A 24618-nucleotide genomic window follows, 5' to 3' on the forward strand; every position below is an offset into this window, starting at 1 on the left:
AATACCATAGATAAGTTTATAATATGTCTTATACCTAGACTGACATACCATCTCCGCTCAGAATCATTTTTCTTATACAATGATTTTATATCATTGAGTTCAAATTTAATAACATCCATTATACAGTGACCCATTTATTTTAGTTTTTTTTTTCTGTAAATATTAAAAATCCAGTCACAATTTTTTTTTATAAGCATTTAAATTTCAAATATTTACAAAGTACGTAAAAATGACGAAAATTTGCAAATTATTTTGAGTTAGAAATTCATAAAAAATTTTCTTTTTAAATCAAAGATATTAAAATGTAATACAAGATTCCTCATAAGTTTATGTATACTTTTATCAAAAATACAAATGTATAAAATGTTCAACTTTTATTGCTAAGAATTTAAAATTTAAAACAAGGTTCTATGTAAGAAGGTTATTTTGTAACCAAAAAATTTCAAAAATAATATTTTTTATATATTATATAAACATAGTTATTTTTTGTTCCAATTTGGACGAAATTACATATTAAATAACCAAGTATATTGAATAACGATTTTAGTTTTTTTTTGTAATTTTATAATATTAATTCAACTTGCCGGCTCCTATGTTAATAATAATTAACCACAATAAACATTATATAAAATATCCACCTGACAAACCGCCTCCACTCAGAATCGTTTTCGTGTACAATTATATTAGATCATTGAACAATGAATTCTAATTTAATACCATCCATTATACAGTGACCCACTTTAACCTAATGTAGAACAGAGCGACTTGCCCACCTTTTTTACTGTTGAACCTTAATAGAAATAATTTTCGTAAACTTATCTATGAATATAAATTAAATTGTTATACATTTAGTGATAAAAATTGAACTATAATAGCTGAAAGTTTTGTAGAAAAAAGTAATAAAAGATCACTGTTTCATTTATTTTCTCTTAACTCTGTTCTATTATTAAATCGTCTTACTTTAAAATATGATAAATAATACATTTTTTATTTATTAGACTATTTATGAAAATTCAATAATTAGTATTTAGTGAAAAATTGGATCTCTATTATAATTATTATAATTCTAGATCACTTTAAACGCCAATTGTAATCTTTATGCGATACATTTTAAAAACAGTTACCTAATACATGATTCAATCGTAATTCATTATTATCAAACATAAACTTTCTTTATCATACATATTTAAATATGTTCATGACTATTTTTATTATTTTGATTACTTTTTAGTTTATTTTAGTTTATTTTGTTTTGTATGTTTAGATGTTAATATTGTTATTCAGTGACACAAATTATGCATTAGAAGGTTTTGAAGCTTCATATTATGTATCTGATTGCCCAAGAAATTGTTCGAGTCATGGATTTTGCCTTCGAAATTTTTGTGTATGTGATAACGAATGGGGTGGACCTGACTGCGCAACTGAATTATGTCCCGATAAATGTGGTGAACCTAACAGGGGTGTGTGCAAACAAGGTCGATGCCATTGCTTACAAAACTATTCAGGAATGGGTTGCACATTGAATAGTTCTGATTCTACAGGGAATAGGTTTGATATTTTTTAATCTTTATTTAAGTGTTATCTTATAATTTATAACATAAAATATAATTTCCATCATTTGTTGAATTTTAGATGGCATGATTTGTATCAGGGAGGTATACATCCGAGAGCTGCCCATTCAGCTGTGTATATTATCTGAGGCTGATTCTTTATACATTTTTGGTGGATATGATTTAAACAATATTCTTGGTGATCTCGTTGTCTTTCGGTTTAACACTTCTATGTGGTACGATCGAAATGATAATGTCATAGGTAACATAATTTTAATTTAATAAATAAATATTTATTTGTAAGTATATCTTAATATTTATTTTCGTTTGTTTTACACTTATAGATCCTTTACACACAACCGTCAATTCCATTGGATCAGCCACAATAAATGCTCTGATGACTGCAAAGTTAGGAGACACAACAATTGGAACAAATCGATCTAAATATTCTTCTTTTGATAATACTAGTCGTGTAAATGAACATAGACGAAACAAAACGTGGTCAGCTGTATTACATGATATTTTTGTATCACTAGCTGACGATTCAACATTCCTAGAACATCAAAATGATGTAATTTTGTTTTATTTACATAATAATATATAGTTGTATTGTATACATCACAATCTTAATAAATAAAAGAAAAATTAATTTACTTAAAATTTCCATTACTTCAAATATGTTTGACTTATTGTGCTTTAAATTTTTATGAATTAAGTTGTATAGTATTATAATGTTTATAATTATTGATTACTAATTATGTTTGTTTTCGCAATTCAGAATACACGTCATTCGCCATTTGAGTTTCCTAATGATGAAAATAATGAACATATATTGAATGAAATTAAACAAAAACGATTACCAGCTCCGCGCTTTGGTCATGCAGCAACAAAGTGGATTACATATTTTATAAAAATATGTAAACAATAATTATATTAAAATGGTTTTCAGATACAATGGAGGATTTCTCATGTATGGTGGTAGACTGAAAAAGGGTTTGTCAGGAGAACTATGGTTTTATAACATATATACGAAAAAATGGTTTTTACGTGCCCAACATTCTACAGTAATACCACCTGCTCTTACAAGACATACTCTAACATATGTGGAACATACAAATACTATTTATTTAGTAGGTGGTAGTAATAGCAAAGGATATTTTTCTTCTCAGATATTTTCTATTCAAATTAATACAGGTAATTTTGTACGATTTTTGATTTTAAAATAAAATATATTATAATATTAATAAAAAAAACTATTATCAACAAAATAATTTAGTTATCAATTTAAATATTTTCTCGGTTTCCAAAAAAAATAAAGGTTCAATTTTTAAATTTAATTATTAGTTTTTATATCTAATTTTATAAGCAATATATATTGTAAGAAATACATTTTAGATTCTGAGCGATTCTGATTCAATAATTTTATATTGATTTATAACGTGTTTTTTAATATCTTTTATATCTAAAGACACTTTATAGTAGAAAAATCCTTTATTTTCAAACATCAAAATTTTTTCTCGATTCTAGTAGGAAAGTAAATTTAGTCAAAAGTAATAATTCCCAGTACTTTTCTTAATAATAAGCAAAAACAAAATAGGAAAAAACTTGGATTTTTACTCAAACCGATATTTTACAAAAGTGATTTTTTTATTTTATTGTAATTTCATAAGGAATTACCTAGATACTTGAGATTTTAAAAAATTAAAAAAATGAATTCCTCATAATACTTATTAATATTATTTTTTTCAAATACTGGAATTACGTATGTGAATAATCAATGTGAATAATCAAAAGAAATAAATCTAGTTTTAGTAGTAGAATAAACAAGTATCAAGTATTATATACCTACCTATAATATGTATTACAAAACTTTTTATATGTTGTTATAAAATTAAATGTTTTTGCATTTAGATGATGAGAACGAACAATGGAAAGAAATTAAACCAAGAGGCGGCAAAGAATTAAATTTTCGGGTTGCAGCTCATTCAACAGTGTATGATATTCGTTCTCAATCTCTCATTATTTATGGTGGAATAGTCACAAGTGCATCATGGTTTTCAAAACTTAGTGATCGTATGTTTATTTTTAATATACCGACACAGCATTGGTCTGAAATAAAATATCCACCATCAAATGTTCCCACCGAACGAGCTTTTCACTCTGCTAATATAATGGGTTTGTATATTGACTCATATTAAGAATTCCACATGAAGCAAACTTTTGTTAACTTTTGTTAACTATGTAGTACATTTGATAGTAACACATACACACTTGTCTCTTTAAAAACGCAGTTTTCCAATCTTTGGCCTCTCCCATATATCTACTGAATTTTTATACCAATCCTAACTCACTCTTTACTTTTTACTTTTTACACATTCCTATTGAAATTTTAAATGAATATAGAACATAAAGTTTTAGAATAAATAATAATTGTAATTATTGTTTGATTATTTTGTGTTCTCTGACATATGATAGTGTTTGAAAATTTCATGAAATTTAAAAAAATGAAATATTTCAAAATGTGTGAAATATTTCAATTATCATTATTTTTGTAGTTTTGTCTTGTAAAATATTAAATAATTAATCTAAATAAATTAAATACCTCATTAGTCATTGACACACATTTTTTTCTTAGTTTTAATGTATAATAATATAATATTGTTTTTTTTTGCTGTACCTATTATTTGATGTAAAAATGTAAAATAAATAAGGAATAAATAGGTATATTGTATATGTACCATGTACGTGGTAACTTATATAGTTATTTAAAAACCAGATCAGAGTTTTCTTGATCGAGAATCCTTATGACATGTATTTGTATAATTGTATATAAAAAAATCATAATAAAAATAAAAATATAAAAATGGAATATAAATTTAAAAAAAAAAACGCTTGGGTATAACGTTTATCATATAATGTAATAATTATATAAAACAAAAAACATAATAAATATTAAAAAGAAACAGTAAAAGGAAACCAGTACTTAGGTATATATTATAAAGATCATAGTTTTCTTGCTAACAATTCACATGAAATAATATAAATTATAATTATAATTTATATTATAATTTATATATAATAAAAATATAAAACTAAATAATATTTAAAAAATAAAAATGAAATAATTAATAAAAATCCAATATTTCACAAAACATTGAAATATTTCTCATACTTCAAACACTACCCATATACCTTATACTTGACGCCACCACAAGTTCTATGGTTGGTCTTGAAAAAGATATAGAGAATTAAATGAAAAAATATGCACGGTAGGGGATTTTAACCCGCTACTCACAGGCCGGACTGTGTATCAGTGATCCACCACAATCTTATCATATTAACCTCGATTTCTCCCTCTTGGGCCAGAGTGGCAGTGTGTATAGTCGAAGAGAGAACGCAGACGCTAGGGCCATGTCATAATGACTATATTATTTTATAAAAATCTCAGAAATCTGAAGTCAATATTTATCAATTAATTATAATGAACATTTAAAATTATTTGACAAGGTAATTTTTTTTAGATCATTTAATTTGTAGCTTTAGATATTAAAATTTGTTACTGTCGTACAATCGTAACTACAGTTAATAAATGTTTATACAGTCTTTAATTAATTGAAGTAAACTAAGCTACGGTTAGAAAGTTTTAAATAATAAGTAATTCAATACTATTCTGCCCTATAGTGATCGAAGTAAATCGGATGGTCTTACACCTGGTCACTACCATATTCGTTAATATCAATGAGTATAATATTATTTAAAGCTTACTATTTAAATGTATATGAATTTTGTTATTGACTGTATTTTTTATATTTTTAAGTTTTTGTGTGGGCTACTTAACCTTAATAAATAAATTTATATAATATAACTGATTTTATGAAATCTTTTGTTTTTAGGAAATTACATTGTTGTTTTTGGAGGATATACACATAGACATGCTAAGGAAGAAATTTGTTATGACAATGAAATATATCTGTATCATCTTGGTTGTAATACATGGCTTAGTCGAGATGTCCTTGGGTTATCTAACAAAGGTAATTGAATAAAATATTTTTATTTGATTTTATAAATTTTTCTACATATTTTATAATTGTCAATAAATGTGTTATAGAGTTCACTCATAAGAAAATGTTTGGTGTATTTGGACACGGGTCTGATGTCCGTAACAGAAACACATTAATTATTGTTGGTGGATATCGAGGAAACATAAACTCAGATTTGTTAGCGTTTGTTTTACCACCAACATTAGTTCCTACAGGAAACGATTCCTATCATTTAGAACTTATGTGCTTAAGGTAATAAATATTATAAAAACATATAAATATTTACTACTAAATAATATTAACAATAAAATTATATTTAGACACAAAGGTCTTCAGAGTGTACAGCAATCCTGAATGTGGTTGGTGTTCTTCTGATGATACTGGTTATGGACGCAACGGGGGTATAAATTGTACAACCAATTTACAAACAACCAGATGCCCGGGTATCTGTTCTGCTTTAACTGATTGTCATTCGTGTTTAATTCATGGGGAAAGTACTCCTTTTAGCAATAATCAATCAACCACTTCAGTTGCCCATATAATGCAATTAGGTCGATGTGTTTGGTGCATACAAGATGGTCGATGTCATCATAAAAATGGTAAATAAATATCTATATTTGATATTTATTAATGTATAAAAAAATATTATAACTGGATTAAAATGTTTTTATTTTTAAAGATAATTATGAGGTGTGTGGTCTACATAACAATAATTTTAATGGCGGAGGAATAGAAGTTGCTTATCCAGAGAATTGCAGAGCGTTAGATAGAAGATCAGGGTTGACTTTTTTCAAATATTTACATCCTGCAAATTTTTCACAGCCAGATCTAGTAAATTCAACTTTTCTGCATATTATTTATGTTGATTATTACTTATTGCTTTAAAATAATTTATAAATGTTATAGGTATCAGTAGTTAATACAAGTATCATTGATGTTTCAACCCATTTACCAATGTCAAGAGCTGATCTATCAATTGGTGGTACAATGGTTGTAAGGCTTTCTGGATTTTTGCGATTTCCTCAGATGTGGGACAATCATAAGGACCAACTGCAATTATGCTCTCGATATACAAATACACGACTTATAATGACATCTCCATATATGTACCAACCAGTAAGTAAATTCACAAATTCTCCTTATTCTCATTAATTATATTTTCTTATCAACTAAAACCAATTATTAGGAAATCAATATAACATTGAAAGCTGATGGTTGGCAATGTTTACAACTTTCATCGTGGTCTACTGAAGATCAACCATTTCATGCTCCTGAACGATACTTATTAGATTTAACTACTCATAAAAATATTACATATTCTCAAAACACTGGTACCTCTATTGTAGAATTACAACACAATAAAGGTCATAATAATTCAAAGGTATTTACAATTATTATTAAATACTAAATGTTTATTATTATTTATGCAATAATGTATTTTAAATATAAATAGCCTTTTACAATGGAGTATCTTGAACCATATCATAGCAGAGACAGCTCAATATGTTCTGGCTATCAAAGTTGTCTCATATGTGTTAGTGATGCTAATTGTGCATGGTGTGAATTAAAATCAATTTGCACCACAAGAAATCAAACAGATTCAGTTTTTTGCCATAATAATAATAATATTAATGAATGGAAATATCTTGTTATATCACCCCAGCTATGTCCAAACTGTTCTAATCATGTAGATTGTGTTGACTGTATTCAAAGTGGATATTGTGAATGGTGGAGTCAAGAAGCCAAATGTGAACGACGTGGAAGGTTTGTTGAAAAAAATCTTTTTTTTATTTTATCGAAACTGGTTAAGTATAAATGAAATATATTATGTCATTATTAACAAGTAATTTATACTGACTATTTTGATGTTTTGATTATATATATATCACTATCCATTTTTATTTAGATTACCTGACGGAGTGGTATCTATTGATTCATGCCCTGTACCATGTTCAAATAGACACTCATGTTCTGATTGCTTGGACAGTGGTCGATGTGTTTGGTGCCGAGCAACAAATGTAAAGTATTTTTATTTATCTCTAGCTCAATTTTTATTACCTATCATAATTTTTAGGAATGTTTCCATTTTTCCGAATATACATCAGAATATCAATTTGGACGATGTCGAGAATGGATTGACAGAAGCGTTCATTATTATGGATCAGGACAGATGCAAATAGATAAACCTAACTTAGCATGTACCTCATGCGAAAAAAGTATGAATTGTTCTAGTTGTCTAAAAACTCTTGGTTGTGGATGGTGTTATGACAGTGGTAACCCAATTCAAGGGATTTGTACAGGAGGTGATTTTAGTAAACCATTTATAGGTATGTGCATTGTTTAATGATCCAAATATTATCATAATAAGCGTATTAAGAATATTTCAGTTTTATATGCTATGGCCTAAGGATGTTATATTTTAACTATGTTTATTATCTCCTAGGAACTTGTTCCTATATAATGAACAACAATACTTATGAAGAAGACTCAAGTTGGGCATATGCACAATGTCCAGATGTTGATGAATGTGGTCTGGGACTACATGATTGCCATAAAGAAGCCAAATGTACCAATACTCAAGGTTCATATAGCTGTCAGTGTAAACGAGGTTTTATAGGCGATGGAAAACACTCATGTACAAGAACGTAAGTCTCTTATGCCGGTATTATACTGGTTCTTCATCCGTCAAATAATAAATACTTTCCTTTTATTTTATTTTATCGATGGAAATTATATCAAGTAAAATGTATCGACTGATGTCGAACTAATATAATACTAGTATTATATTTCATTTAGAGGAAAATAAAACAGCATAATTTTTATGTTCAACATTTTACTTAAATATAACTCAATCTATAGATGTTATCATAAATGTCTAAATGGATATTGTATTGGAGCCCCTGACTATACATGTAAATGTGATCTCGGATGGACTGGAGCTGATTGTGCAATTAACTGTGGGTGTAATAATCATTCAACCTGCAACGAACGACCTGGTACATGTGATCAGTGTCAAGATTGGACCACTGGGCAGTTTTGCGAATATTGCAAGTAAGTCCAATGAAATAATCTTTTAAAAAATATTATACTCACATTTATAATCCAATAATTATTTCAAAGAGCTGGAAGTTATGGTAATGCAACATCGATAGAAGGATGCCATAAATGTGATTGCAATGGTCATGGCGATGAACAACTTGGTATTTGTGATTCTAATTCGGGTAAATGTTATTGTAAACATTATACTGAAGGAGATAATTGTCAATTTTGCAAAAAAGGATTTTTTGGAGATCCAAAGTAATTATTGTTATTAAATCTATTTAAATATATAAACCAATTATTTGACAATAATGATATGATTCAAAATATTTTTAAATTAATTTTTAAGTATAGATTTAAAATGTAAAAGATATTTTCTACATTTTTTTGATTTTATAGAAATGGAAATGTTTGTTATCATCAATGTATGGCCAGAGGTATTTTATCTGGTATGGGCCCTCAAGGTTTTGGATCAAAATCTGTGGAGATTAGTGCTTGGGAAACACGTTTAGAAGGTCCACCGTCAAAAGAATGTCTCTGGATAATTGATCCTGAAAACATGCGAAATAATTCAACTGCAATGTAAGTTCATTATCCATTTCTAGTTGTAAAAATAAAAACATATAAATAATAGTTTCTAAAATTATATTAATATTCTAAGTATTTCATTTCCCTGGTGTTTTCAGTGGATCTTATGTGATACAGTTAACAATCGATAGTGATATAAATGTCCCATGTGGTATGAACAGTGTTTATGTTTATGATGGACTACCAAATTTTGTGTCTATGTCTAGAACACACCCAGCTCATTCTCTTGGTGTATTTTGTACTAGAGATTCTCAGTATCCTTTAACCATAGAAGGGGTTACTGGTAAGCTTACATATTACATAAGATGTTTCTATCTTACAAGTTAAAATGTTGTATTAAACAGTTGATTAAAAATGTAGGTGTGATGACTGTTTATTACAAACAATCTGAACCTACTGAAGGGTTTAATGCTACATACGTAGTGTTTAGCTGTCCAGACTTCTGCCCCCCAACCCGAGTATGTCATCATAACCGTTGTGTATGTCAAAAAGGAAGTACTGGAGTACTTTGTCAAGATTTAATATGTCCAAATGATTGTAATCATGCTAAAGGCCATGGAAAATGTGATCATGTTAGTAGATTTTTATCAAATTCTAGAGATTTAAATAACTGATAATTGTATTATTTATTTATTAGGAATATGGTCGCTGTATTTGTGATAGTATTTATGAAGGAGAAGATTGTTCAATTTCAGTTCCTATATCTAGTCATTTGCGGCAACCACTTATATTTACGGATCTATTTAACTCAGCTCATGTATCAGAAAATTTAGATCACTTGCGTCAAACATTACCTCGATTTGGACATTCAGTGGTTGCTACAAGGCGCGGTCAGTTGTGGTTATTCGGTGGTTATTCATTATCACATGGTCCTTTAAATGATATTCGTTTGTTTGACTCTAAAAACAATTCTTGGATGCAAGTAAGCTACATTGTTTCAAGTTTGAAATAAACAAAACTTTGTAAATACTTTTTGAGTTATTTGTAATATAATAATTGTTAATAAAAGGTTACAGTAGATGGTACAAATGACGCTCATATGCCAAATGGGAGGTATTTCCATGCAGCTGAAATAGTACATTCTCGAAGGGAAATATATGTCTATGGTGGTCTAACACAAATTCAAACGCCTTACGGTCGTTCTACAAAATATTCAATGAAGATTTTATCAGACTTTTGGAAATTCAGTTTAAAAGATCAAAGATGGATAGGCATACAAGTAACTAATATGGATATAATTAGTGTTAAACTATTAAGAAGACTTGCACATACTTGCATGTGTTGTCTCCGAACACACAACATAACAAATTTGTATTCAGCAGATCCAAATTTGTGTAGGAAGCTTTATTAATAACTTTACTAATTCTTGAGTTTTATTATAATATTTTAATTTTTAAGCAAGCTACAAGAATTTTGAATTTAGAAATTGTAATATTTTAATTACCCATACAAGGTTTCTCCTCATCATTTTTTAAGTTTTTATGTTTTTAATAACAACTTACATTTTCAATTTCATATTCCAAAGCAGAACATTTTTCTAAGTATTTCAATACATAAAACTAGAATTTAGATTTTAGAATGAGTAGTTTATGAATTATAAGTATTTGAATTTTAGATGAGCCGATGGAGTGGTACACGATAACCCCCCAAAATGTTGGTCCACTATTCCTCTCATCTAAAGTTTATTTTACTTACTTATAACTCATATGCTGCTCCTCATAAATTCCATTTTTATGTATCAAAATACTCGGAAAAATATTATTCTTTGGAAGATGAAAATAAAACTGTATGTTGTCATACAAATAAGTAAAACTTAAAAAATTATAAGAATAAAAATATTTTAAAATATATATATAATTAAAAACGTCATTTTCTAATGACTTAAAACAATGTAAAAAAAAATATTTTCAAAAAATGTTTACAAAAAACAACAATAATTTATGTGACACATATATTGACTATGCATATAGGCACTAATTTTGTAAATATTTGAACTTCAAACGCCCATAAAAATTTAATTTGTCTTTCCGGTAGAAACTGCACATTTTTGTGATTTTTCGTATTTTGTCTTTAAACTTTAAATGCTTATAAAATGAAAATTTTAACTACCTATGTATTTTTAATATTTTTCAACTGCCATAGTGGCAATATATTAGGAGCCTTTTTTAAATTTTGAATCTTTTTTAACCAATAAATAAAATTTTATTGATATTCATAGAAAAAAAAATTTTAAAAATGGAAACTAAAAATGTCCGTAAACAGCTCAAAATAAGTCAAAATATTTGGAAAATTTGATGGTGTATAGAAAATGCTAATATAAACATTCTTTGAAATTTTCATGTCATTTGTTTTAGAGTTACACCAAAAACCAAAATCGATATTGTCAAAAACCAAATTTGCGTAAACATTCCCAATGTCCTTAATTTATTTGTGGTTTTTTCCAGTGCTTTTGAAAACTTCTGAGCATTTTACGTTTTAACCTCCCAAATGCACCAACTACATTCACTTTCCTGTCAAACAAGATACTGAAGTTTAAAATCAAAACATTATGTGTACTAATTCTCGTATACACAGACACAAATAAAATTTTAAAAAAACATTGTAAAATCGCTCTGTTAAGAATCTAAAATTATAATACTTCAAATAAGCAAAAAATAGCAATATAAAATTTCATAATTGGACTCTAATGAATAAATCAAATATATCTATAGTTCACTCAGATATTTTTATCTGTATCCTATAATAATTAGCAAATGTTATAAAATCCTAGCGCTGCTTATCACTATTTGAATTGATAAATTGACAGGAAAATATTTGTCATTAAAAATTTTATTTTAATTTGAATAAAAATTTAAAATATGAAGTGCTTATACTTGTTTAATATTTTGATGTTTGCTACTAATTTTTTTTTTCTATTTTATTTTAATTTTATTTTATGTTCAAATAGGGAATATTTCATTTTATATTTAAAAATTTAAAAATGGAAATACTTTATTTTCTTAGCCAGGGAGAGGTGATGTGTTGAACAATTTCATGAGAGATTACTCGTAAATTGATCATTTTGACTAATTCATCAGATGTTTTTTTTTATATTTTTGTTGACTTACTTATTTGGATATATATATTATATACATTGTTAGAGTACAGTCATCACTAAAGTCCAACCTCCCTTACCACCAATTCATAAAGAAAAAATTTTATATTATTTATCTAATATTACTTAAAACTGTCACTATATAATATGTGTATGGAAGGCATGGGGAATTACCAATTGTTAAGTAATACACCATTTAACACGTTGACTGCCACGAGTCCGCCGGCGACCCAACACAGATGTGTAATTGTGGAGCTATGGTATAAATAACAGAGCATTACTGTAATGCACTCAAGTGTATTTATAGATAGGAGAGTCCAATCGTAATTTTGAATATAGCTTTATAATCGGAAAGACCTGAATAATGCAAATTTAAAATAAAAATATTTGGGTCGCCAGCAGTCAATATTACTCGAAATACATCTATAATTATTATTATTATATTAGTTAGATATAATAGATTTTTTTTTTTTAAATTATTCGTTTTTTTTCCCTGGACGCCATGGTGTCATTATAAAATCTTTATCTCCACGCCATCAAAAAATAAAGTGTATTGAATACAATAAGAGGTTTGAATTGCCGGCGATCCAAGCGGCCCCTGCAGAATAATTCGGTTTGGGTTGCCGGCGACCCAAATGGCTCCACATTAACGCATCAGTGTTGGGTCGCCGGCGGGCTCGTGGCAGTCAACGTGTTAATTTTGGCTCATATAAATAATAAAAATGTGTTTTGTCACACTTATTAACAATACTTCTCCTGTGTTAAAAAAAGACCATATTAATTTGTTTAATATGTTTATAGGTATATTAAGACTGTATTAGAATTTGTCTTTAACTTTTATAAATTTATATGATTAATAAAAATAACATGTGTATAAACATGTATCTGAAGTAAAGATAAATAAAGGGTAACAGATATTTAAAAATATAAGAGTATTAATACTCAAATACTCACAAATAAATAGTACTTAATTATATAAATTTTCATACTATTTACAACATAAAAAATTGAACTCAATTTGGCAATAACATTTCAATAGAATTGACAATAATTGGAACTTTCAACTCTATACCTTGTTTTCTATTATTCTTTTTTTTCAATATATTCAATTTTTAATTAATATGTGTACTCAATTTTTTTGATTTTTAATTATACTCAATTATTGTATTATTCATTATTTAAATTTTTCAGACAGAATTAGATCCTCCGCCATTGGCCGGCCATACTCTTACATTACGATCTGTTGGTGAAAAAGAAAGTCTTATATTAATTGGAGGTTTTAGTCCAGATATGGGTTTCCTTGAAGATGTATGGGAGTTTGATATGCAAACAGAAGTTTGGAAAAAGTTTAAAACAAGTGGCTATGGACCAGCTGGTAAGTGCATCACAAAACAACCATAAAATGAACTAGAAATTAATGTATAGTTAAGTATATATGTTACAGTTAAAGTGTTGAATTCCATAATTTTATGAAACAATTAAGTATTTATGAATTACCTACGAATGTTAGTTTAAGTATGAAATTACACTTTAAAATTATACTTTATCTAGTTATTTCATAGAATATCTATTTATTCTATACAATTTTAGTTTGATATATATTAAAGTATAATATACATTAAAATTAAAAATATATAATAATATTTTATTTATTTTAAATTAAATTAATTATTTATTTGTACACACAAGGCTATTGTGGAATTTCGAGTTGCACAACTGCCCTGAGATTGACTATGTTGTGGTTTACCATGGACAATAGTCAATTTAGGCCACATCTCTTTTAAAGAACTTACAATTTCATTGCAAAATTCTCAGCAATTACCTGATTGGCAGTACTGAGGGAGCCCCAAATAAACAAAAAATATCCAAATTCAGCTCTTTCAACGGCCTTAAAATACAAAATTTTGTCAGATTGTCCTAATAAACCAAAATAAATTTATACCCTACGACTGAGATTGAAAATCAAGTAAATCAATTTGGTTATGGTTGTTAAAATCTTCAAACACCACTGGTCTTACAACAATACCTTTATTTCACCTTTTTTTTTTTGCTGGTTAGGTATACAGAAATCCAAGTTTTGCTTTACATCAAATTGAATAATATTTTTATAACGTTTATTTATTTCATATAACATGTGATCTCTACCTCCGTGTCCAATAGAAATGTAAATTTCATTCAAATAATCAAACATTTCTTCAATCATGACATATAATTTAACATTTTAATTTTGATTACTTACGTATAGTATTAATTTCTCAATGCCGTTTATTTTTACAATATTGTAATGTTTTTCTAACCATTAGTCACGAGAAGATTCCTTCTTTTATTTTCATTTTTTTTCATTTTTATTATCAAACTTACATATTTTTCTTTTGTTAAAATTGCGCTATTTGGTTTTAGGTCCGATTTCACCAACTCAGTTAATTACTAAGATTTAAACAATAATAGATAATACATGTACAACAATAATCTTTTCTAACATGATAAACGTACATGAACATTGCAGTCACTGACAACAAGGACGTTAGTTTTATCTGATTTATTAATATGCTAGACAGTAAAATAACGATATTGTACATGTTATTTTGTACAATTTGCCACATTAACGAAGTGATGCCAGGGAATGTGTAAAATAACTAGTTAAAGTATAAATTATATACATTACCTACATGTCTTAGTTATTTTATAAATTACCTATTTATTTCATTAACTAACTGATTCAACACTTCAACTGTAACATATATAAATTTTTTTCCAAAAACAAATGTATGTGTTTATTTTGTTGTTATCTATGTGTATAGCGTATCTATTTTACCATTTTGATTATTAGGTATTTATGGACATAGTACAGTATACCATGGTCCAACCGATAGTTTGTATGTATTTGGTGGATATATTTACTCTGTTAATCAAACAATAATGACAGATAAATTATTCGCACTTAACTATGAATTACAAATATGGACTATTCTACCTATTTTCAAAGACTATAATCCACCAAAAAATAGCTTAGTAAGTAATTAGTTTAAATTTTGTAAACATGTATTTCAATTGTATAAATTATAATATAAAAATGGATATTAAACAATCTTTGCTGCTAGAAATATATCACCCGTTATATACCATATTGTTGTTATTATTAATTATATATTATGATCGACCAAAAGTAATATTCAAATCAAGTTATATTAGATTCATACATACTAATTATAGCAATAGTATATTTCTAAATAATTTTATTCCTTGTACAGTGTACTCTCAGTAACTTGAAGCTCACAGAGAAGAAATTTTAAGTTATCGAAATCTTAAAGTGTTATTGATATTTGAAGGGAATTGTAGTTGTTTGAGATATTGATAATTTTGAGTTACCGAGAATACACTATATTAGAATTCACAAATTTATTTTCAATTATTAACGTGTTTATACTCTATTCAACTTAAGAAACGTAATCGGCGGTGGTCAATTACCGCCTATTGTCCCCCCCCCACCCCACTGTTTACGTGCACTACCGACACACGACAATGGGCAACATACAACGTTTTGCAGCTGCGCGATTTTCTGTTGAATTTCAAAAAATAACTATTAATAACATTCATTGTAGAATAACTAAAATTAGTATTCGTGTTTGAGGTCCATGCTTGTAATGAAGCCATCCCCTGCGTAAAAGTGGCACGCTGACTATGTTTCTTAAGTTTAATAGAGTATACATTTTTCATAACGCCTGTCATTAATATTGCCATCTAAAAAGTATTTATTCAATTTTTCAGCCAAGGGGGCGATTTTTACATTCAGCTATCACAACAGATGAATATATGTTTGTTTTTGGTGGAAGGACTGATCCACCTAGTACAAATGATACTCTTATTGCTTACTCATATGCATGTAACCAGTGGATACGTTTATTAACTCCAGGTAAAATTAACTCAGTATAAAAAGTGCAGTTCAAATTAAAATGAAAATAATACATTTTTATTTTCCAGATATATTTATTATTGGTTTGCCGCCACCACCTACTCATGCTCATGCAATGACATTAGACATAGAAACAAAGTCTATGTACATTCTTGGTGGTTTTGCTGGTGATATACAATCTCGTGTAACTCGGATTCAATTACCACAAGACCTTTGTAATCTGTGGTCTGGTAAACGAGATAAATGCAGGTCAGAAATTGTTTAAACTTAATACAATTTCTAGATAATGCTTAAATTTTTTAATTGATTTAATCACATTGTGGAAATGTTTATAAATTTTATGTATGTTTCTATTACCTAAATATGTACGGATTTAAATTATTAACAACCCAGTTATATTTCGAATTCTTATATTATATACTGATTATTATAAAGAGGGTAAATGTTAAAATGTAAATTTAGTTTTTTAAATATTTTAACTATATAATATGTATTGTTTGCTTCGTTTTAATTAGATCTCTGGTTGGATGTTCATTTTGTCAAGTGATAGGAACAAATGTCAGTTACTGTTTTACTCATCTTGGTCCAGGCTTTAACCCCTGTGTTTCGACTAATGGTACATCACGAACAAATAATGGAGTGTCTTGCAATTCAAATTGGATATCTAGTCGATCTTGTGAACAGTACACAACATGTACTGATTGTTTAGCTACATGGCCTAATAATCATTATGAAAACTCAAATGTAAGCAATACATTTTAAATTAAATTTTTTTTAAATTATAACAAGTTTATATTTAAAATATATAATATATATAAATTTATTATTTTTAGGTTTGTTCATGGTGTGCAAATTGTGGTACTAAAGGACAATGTGTTAAAGATGCTTCAAGCTGTGATAATCAATGTAAAACAGTGACAAAAGTAGAAATGTGTCCAAATATTCAATGTATGGCAACTAATTGTGAAAAATGTCATCAGCAAGGAAATTGTTTATGGACTAGGTATGCATTTACTAAAATTTTAACTACTTATTTCAGTCATAATTTATTATTTTTCATAAACAGGCAAATGCATGCATCTGAGTTTGGAACTCTTTCAAATAGTGGGTCATTGTATGATTGGAGTTGTTCTAGTCTAGATCTCAGTCAACGATCAAATATTAAAATAAAAAACACTTCCATTTGTCCAGAACGTTGTTCTGCGCACAAATCTTGTGAAACATGTTTATCATCTCAAGTAAAATATTCTTAATGTGGATAAATTATAATTGTATTAAATTTATTTTAACTTATAGGGTGGAGAAGGAGGATGGCATGAATGTCGCTGGTCAATTACATTAAACGAGTGCATATCACCTAGTTATCAACCACTGTACTGTGCTGGGGGTGTTTGTGGACTTGTTCTTAGTGGTGGTAATATAGATCGTTGCCCTCAACCTTGTTCTAGCTATATTCAATGTTCCACATGTCTCCGCCATACCCATTGTGGCTGGTGTGCTTTAGATGTATTGAACAAAACTGGACAGGTATAAACATTTAAAAAAAAATATTTTAGTTAAAAAAATAGAGAATTATATTTTTATTTTTATTTTTAGGGAATATGTACGGAAGGTTATATGTCTAGTCCAGCTTCTGGCCCTAACCATTCATGTCAGGAATTACTTCAACACTTAAATACTGGACCTAAAATGGCAGCTTATCAAAACTTAGAATCTCATGATTTTATTTATGGAATAGATGATGCACTTTCGCCATCAACGGATGTAGCTTTATTAAATAAAGAATTAACCTTGAATGATTCTGTGGCATGGTATTACATAACTTGTCCACCCGAAAATGAATGTGTAAATGGTCATCATAGTTGCAATTCAGAAAGTGAAGAATGTGTTGATCTTGCTGATGGTTTTCATTGTGTATGTGGCAATGGTTATCAACCTGATGATAATTCTCAATGTATTCCAATTTGTACACAAGGTGATTAATTAAAATATACTACTAAAAATATTTTAATAATTTTAAATATACATTAACATATATACGGCCAACATGTCTTACCACTGTCTTGTGTTATACTATAGCACATCATTATGATTATTTTATTATTTATTATTTTAAATCACTTAATATATTTTCTCTTTATATCTTCTAGTGATACATATTTTATATTTGTATCTCCTAGTGTTTTTTAAATCAATGCTGTTATAAATGACAACAGTTTAGTTGGTGTTGTATTGTTTGTGGTGTATTATTGCGGGTTATGCCGACTAGTAGGTATAGTTGATTATAATCAACTATAATGAAGTTTAAAGTACATTTGTAACTGAAGAAATCATAGTTAAATTACACAGTTATAGTTTTTTAATAATATTTATATAATTTTTAAATGATAATACTATTTAACTCACAGCAAATGGCGTAATTTAACATTGTTTGCATGATATGCCGAATGACGTCAATTGGCGTCTTGTATACTATAATTACTGTATACTTTACTATAATCTTCAATTTTATCAGTGTCATGACAAGTATTTAATATGATCTGCAGCAAACGGCAAACAAGTTAATATTTTTATTTTGGTTATTTCATTTCTACAATTATTTGTTTCATGTAAAATCACTAAATATAATAATTAATAACATATTATATATTGTAGACCGCATACTATAATTAAATTATCATTATGGTAGACCACTATTGGAAGATAACCCATATTACAAAACAAAATTTAAGTGAAAATAATAAAAATAACCTTGAATTGTATTGGTTTTCAGGCTGCGTTAGAGGTGAATGCATAAAACCAGATGTCTGTCGCTGTGGTTTTGGTTATGTTGGTTCCAATTGTACAATACAATGTGAATGTAATGGACACTCTGATTGTGCTGGTCCTGATCGCTTAACAGAATGTTTGAGTTGCAAAAACAACACTCAGGGGTCTCAATGTCAACGGTGTAAACTATTTTATGTTGGTAACCCAGTGGATCATGGCCAATGTATACCATGCTCAGATTATTGTAATGGGCATGCTCAAGTATGTGTTGAAAAATACGATACTGAACCATTTGATGCTCTAAGTATTTTAAATGATCCTAATACTAATCTTATGCAAAATGATGGACCTCTTTCTGATGCATATTGCATTAATTGTATGGACAACACAACCGGTCCTACATGTTCGGGTTGTTTATCTGGTCATTTTCGAGGTTCGAGTGATAATCGAGATCCTTGTAGGCAAGTGCCATATTTTAAACATGGATTTATATTATTTTCAATAAATTATATCATCAACTAAATTTAATATGTACTATTAATCTTTATTTGTAGACCATGTGAATGTCATGGTCATGGGAGTACATGTGATCCAATTACTGGAGAAAAATGTGATTGTCAAAACAATACTGAAAGTGACACAAACTGTCAGTCAGGGGGCGTACCTCATCATCGAACATTAAAAAATACCGTTCAGCTGTGTTGGATGCAACAGTGTTCAAAGTGCAGAGAATCATATATGGGCACACCAACTGATGGCCATCAGTGTTACAAACAAATGAGTGTAGACTTAAGGTTTTGCCTGGATGCAAACTGCTTGATGAGTGTAAAACAAAACCTAATCCACTTTACCCAGGACAAACGGTATGCACTAAAATAATAAGTATTATATTTCATCAAAATATGTACTTTATAATAAGAAGAAACATATTTACAATGTTTATAAAAACATTTTACTAATAATATCCATTATGTTACTTTTGTAAACATCGCAAATTTCACTTGAAATCTTAAATAATTATTTGTCATAGAAATAAGATAAAAAGAATATAATAATAATAAGAATAAAAAATTAATCAGACCTTACTTTGTTTACTTTTATTACATTAATATATACTTGTAGTATACAACTTCAAATTTAACCTATTAATCCAATTAATAGTGATAAATCAAATCAGTCAAACGATAATTCTTAGTGGTGCTCAACTATAACTTCACTTTCTGATATTTTTTTTTTTACATCATGCAAAAATTATTTTTATATAAATTGTTTCTATGTATGATTCCTTGCTTCCATCAAAAATACAAATCCGTCAAATCTTCCATCAAATCAGGCATTGATCTGACCTGCAAAATGTTCTCTTCTTTTAAATAAAAAAAAAATTAACAAAATGTGACTATTCTACAGGGCTAGCGTTTTTCTTATAAGATATATTTTTGTACTAAAAACGTACCAGCTCTGACGCCCTTATGTAAAAATAAACAGCGGTTAATCATTTTACAATAATTTACTAAGGTATTTCAATTTTCCTAAAAAATTTTAGTACTGACTTAATATTTTTTAATGTTGCAATAAATTCAAATCTTGTTTACTTTTATTATTTTTGTTATTGATAAAGCTACAATAGATCAATACTATCTAACACATAACACTTGTGACAACTACTAGTCCTTAATATATTATGTTATTATTTCAAATAACAATATTAAAATATAATTTTTTTTTAAATATTAACTATCTAAATTATCTTGAAAATAAAGTATTATGTTCCATTGTAATGCTTTTTTAATAGTGTTCTTTTTTGTTTTAGTCGTTTTTTGTTGTTCAACCACGTTTTATGAATGTAGATATCAGAATCACTGTTGACATAACACAAGGCGCTGTCGATTTCTTCTTAACATCACATGAGGATATTTTCATAGTTACTAAAAATAAGTCACTTAATAGAAATGTTTTTGATTTTGATCCAAGGTAATATAATTCATTGATAAAGTTAGATGGTAGATAATTTGACCCATAATTAAATAGTTTAAGCTTGGCACATTTTTTCAGGTTTGAGTGGTTTAGTGAAATGGAAACGATTGAACGTGTGAGTAGTAGCTCAAATTCTTCAAAAGGTAGACATTTATTTACATATCAAGAGCACAAAACCAAAGGTTTGTCTACATACGTGACATTGAAAAAGAGTATGTCCCTGCTAATGGTGAAAAATGTCAACAATAGGTATGTTAATGGTCAAAATACTATACAGTACCTATATATTACACTATTATTATATTATTTGTTTTTCAGATTAATCATTACACTTCCACATGACAAACATGACCTATCAGCAACAAGATATTACATGGCGTTGTTAGCGATTTCATCGTTACCTGCTCAAGCCACTCATTTAGTACCTGTCCCAACTTACGGAACAGTGTTTTTTAGACAAGACCAACTTCATATTGATCTCTTTGTGTTTTTCTCTGTATTTTTCTCGTGTTTCTTTTTGTTTCTTGCTGTATGCGTTGTTGGATGGAAAGCAAAACAAGTAAATAATACCACATCTTTACTATATGTATAGTTCGTAGAGGTGTCATTAGTTTTGAGAACTGGAAATGGATTTATTTTGTATTTTGTCAGGAATCCTACAGAAAAATACTCATACAAATTACGATGACAATATTTATTTCTAATTTATTAATTAATTTATATTACTATTATTAATAATTGTGGGTATTAAAGTCATTAGATTAATTGAATATAAATCAGTACTACAAAAGTAAAATAGTAAAGGGCAAAAAAGCAAATTACACCGGAGAGAGAGAACAATTAATATTATGACAATCTATGTTTCTTCTTCCGCTAGTAATCCAGGCGTTCAGTCATGAAGCTCAGATTCTATAATAGAGAACCTATTCATATATGTATTTCTTTCGATTCAGTGAACATATCTATCCTTTGAATGGGGCAAAGGTTTTAGACGTCTGTTCCAGCTTACCTACTTGTTGATAATATGTAAAATATTACCATAATTATATTATAAGTTATATACCCATAAGTTAGGTTCTTATATATATAGTTAGATAATTACATATCAAAAAAATTTCAGCAGTTCTAAAACAGCATTTTATGTGTAGGTAGGTACCTTAAATTATAAAATAATCACTTGATATATTCTTAACGGATAAATTATAATTTTCTCCAAAATTTTATTCATTATAAATCATATTATAATAAGTGTATTAGCTTCAATTTGCACTATTCATAAGTATGAGTATACAACTGTTCTGCATCAACGTGATTTTTATGAATTTTCCATATAATTTTGTGATTACGGTATAACAATATGATTATATTATAATGTATAATATATTGCGTAATAATATAATGGAAATTTTTCTTAAAATGTACTTTTTTTCTCGCCTTTCAGGCAGCTGACATGCGCCGAGCGCGTCGCCAGCAGGTCGTGGAGATGTTGCACATGGCCAAGAGACCGTTCGCGTTTGTGGCCATCATACTGAACTGCAGCACGCCCCAGCAGCAGCCGGAGACTAACAACAGCCAGGTGACCAAGTTTGGTGACATCAGGCCGTTGGCGATCGAACCAACCAGCGATGCAAACGCGGCGGTCACTACGCTACTGATAAAGCTACCAGACCGTGGCCAACAGTCAGCAGGCACAAGGCTGGCGCTCGGCTCCACGTTGGTGTTAAACATGCTTAACCCAAGAGGTGGTTACTCTTCCAACGCACACCGACACCACCACCATCACCACCACCACCATCACAACAACGCTGCTGGTCCTAGACAAAGGAGGAACGCGCCCCAGTGATTGTGGTTAACTGTTCTCTCCGTAAATCGTATAAATATCGTTTGTAAGGTATATTATAAAATATTGTGGTCATAATAACCATTGTATTGTTAGCAATAAAAATAATAATATTAATGTGTTGTAACATAATCCGTTAACATGGCGTTTAAATCAGTATTTTCGACTCGCAATAATTGGTGAGACTACAATCAAAAATCACTGCCGAGTCTGATACAATGAGTACGCGGCCCATGCATATATACCGATCGGAAATTCACTCGAGACCAAACGCATTTAATTTTAGCGCCCGTGCATTATAACTCGCCAAAACATGCAATAAATAGAATGTACCATATTTTAGTAGACATACGTGGATAATGAAACCTAATATTTAAATATTCCACTAATTTATTTATAAGTATAATTTTGTCAATTGATATTTAGTAATAATTTACTTGAACTTTTTGGTAGCTGTTATCAACCCTCCATTTACTCTCTAATTCTGTTTTTATCCTATTATATTTATTATTTGTATAATGTTTAGTTATTGTATCATTTATTTACTAAGTCTTTCCAATTTCCATGATAAATGAACTGAATGATTTCTGATTGCTTTTTATATTATTACTATTATGATTATTATGATATCATATTACACTATATTTGTTGATCTCTTCATTATGATTCATATACACTTATAATTATTTAATGTTATTGTAAATAAATCAGTATAATTAAAAGAAATCACAAATCAAAAAAATCGATAAAATGTTAGACAAATCAATTTTAGGCAATAATTTTTTGTCCATAATCCACTATTTTGTGTGAAATTACTTACAAAAATGAATACCTTCGAAAACATCACATTACATTTGTACATTTTTTATAACTGCAATGTTCCAACATCTTAAGAAAATTTCAGTTTAAAAAATCAATTAAAAATTAGTTAATATTTAACAGGGTCCACTCTCCACATCATAGTTTACAAATTTTTTCGTTTAAAGGGATTCGATCCAGGATGTGTTTTCTACAAAAATTGACCCGTATTTTATGCTAATTGTACCAACAATCCTAATGATCAGTTAAGACTTCTCAAGTTCTGAAAATTTCAAAGTTTACTTTCCTACTTTTTGAAATTGAACACTTCAAATTTGAATTTTTATTTTTTAATAAATATGCAAGAATGTTGTTCAAGTAAATGTCATGAGGAATTCTAATATGATTCTTGAAACTTAATTGGATAAATAGATTGAACTACAATTTGCAAAATATTGATATTGTTAAAAAAAAAAAAATTAATATTTACATTCTTCTGTCACCTTATCAACATATGGAAACGCTCCACTATTTTTTGTAATACTATAGTTGCACTTTACATACTAATGATCACTTACTACTAATGGCGCACCAGCTGGAGGGGGGCTTTTAGGCTGAAGCTTTCCCCCAAAAAAAATTTTTATACATTCAATTATATCTTATAGCGTATTGTCACAAATATAGGAGACGTTAGATACCTACAAATAAATAGTTCAATTAGTATGTTATAAGGATGTGCGTATACATATGTGAAAAAATTGCTTACTTATGTAGGAAAGTAAGAACATTTTTAAGCTCCCCCCCCCCCCCTAAACAAAAATCCTGCGCCTGCTTAGTACACACACATTTATACAACACACACGTACTTAAGAAATTTCCTATATAGAACTCCTTAAAAACGGTCTGTATCGAATCCCGAATAAAAACATTCAACTTAATTTTATTAAATTATGAATATCACCAAATATTTTAATGTGATAGTTTATTATTCTTTGAGAATTCATAATATACAA

General features: G+C 28.4%; 1 protein-coding gene across 1 annotated transcript; it reads left to right on the top strand.

The window, feature by feature from the left end:
- The first annotated feature begins 1406 nt into the window (after nucleotides 1–1406).
- Nucleotides 1407–24618, top strand: LOC100160967 (multiple epidermal growth factor-like domains protein 8). The gene is given in 40 exon segments (XM_029485940.1): nucleotides 1407–1548; nucleotides 1633–1812; nucleotides 1895–2121; nucleotides 2329–2441; nucleotides 2500–2744; nucleotides 3462–3725; nucleotides 5444–5581; nucleotides 5659–5842; nucleotides 5911–5931; nucleotides 5933–6189; nucleotides 6270–6421; nucleotides 6497–6706; nucleotides 6777–6971; nucleotides 7044–7354; nucleotides 7497–7608; nucleotides 7665–7917; nucleotides 8034–8235; nucleotides 8450–8641; nucleotides 8711–8887; nucleotides 9029–9211; nucleotides 9316–9500; nucleotides 9578–9789; nucleotides 9855–10139; nucleotides 10227–10436; nucleotides 13503–13686; nucleotides 15142–15323; nucleotides 16080–16224; nucleotides 16293–16473; nucleotides 16740–16968; nucleotides 17058–17227; nucleotides 17291–17462; nucleotides 17521–17751; nucleotides 17821–18199; nucleotides 18998–19454; nucleotides 19548–19804; nucleotides 19807–19856; nucleotides 20804–20964; nucleotides 21046–21216; nucleotides 21286–21526; nucleotides 22409–24618. Coding segments are annotated over 39 exon segments (8115 nt in total). The 5' UTR covers nucleotides 1407–1548; nucleotides 1633–1637; the 3' UTR covers nucleotides 22811–24618.

Source organism: Acyrthosiphon pisum, chromosome X (genome assembly GCF_005508785.2).
Source record: "Acyrthosiphon pisum isolate AL4f chromosome X, pea_aphid_22Mar2018_4r6ur, whole genome shotgun sequence".
Lineage (NCBI taxonomy): Eukaryota > Metazoa > Arthropoda > Insecta > Hemiptera > Aphididae > Acyrthosiphon > Acyrthosiphon pisum.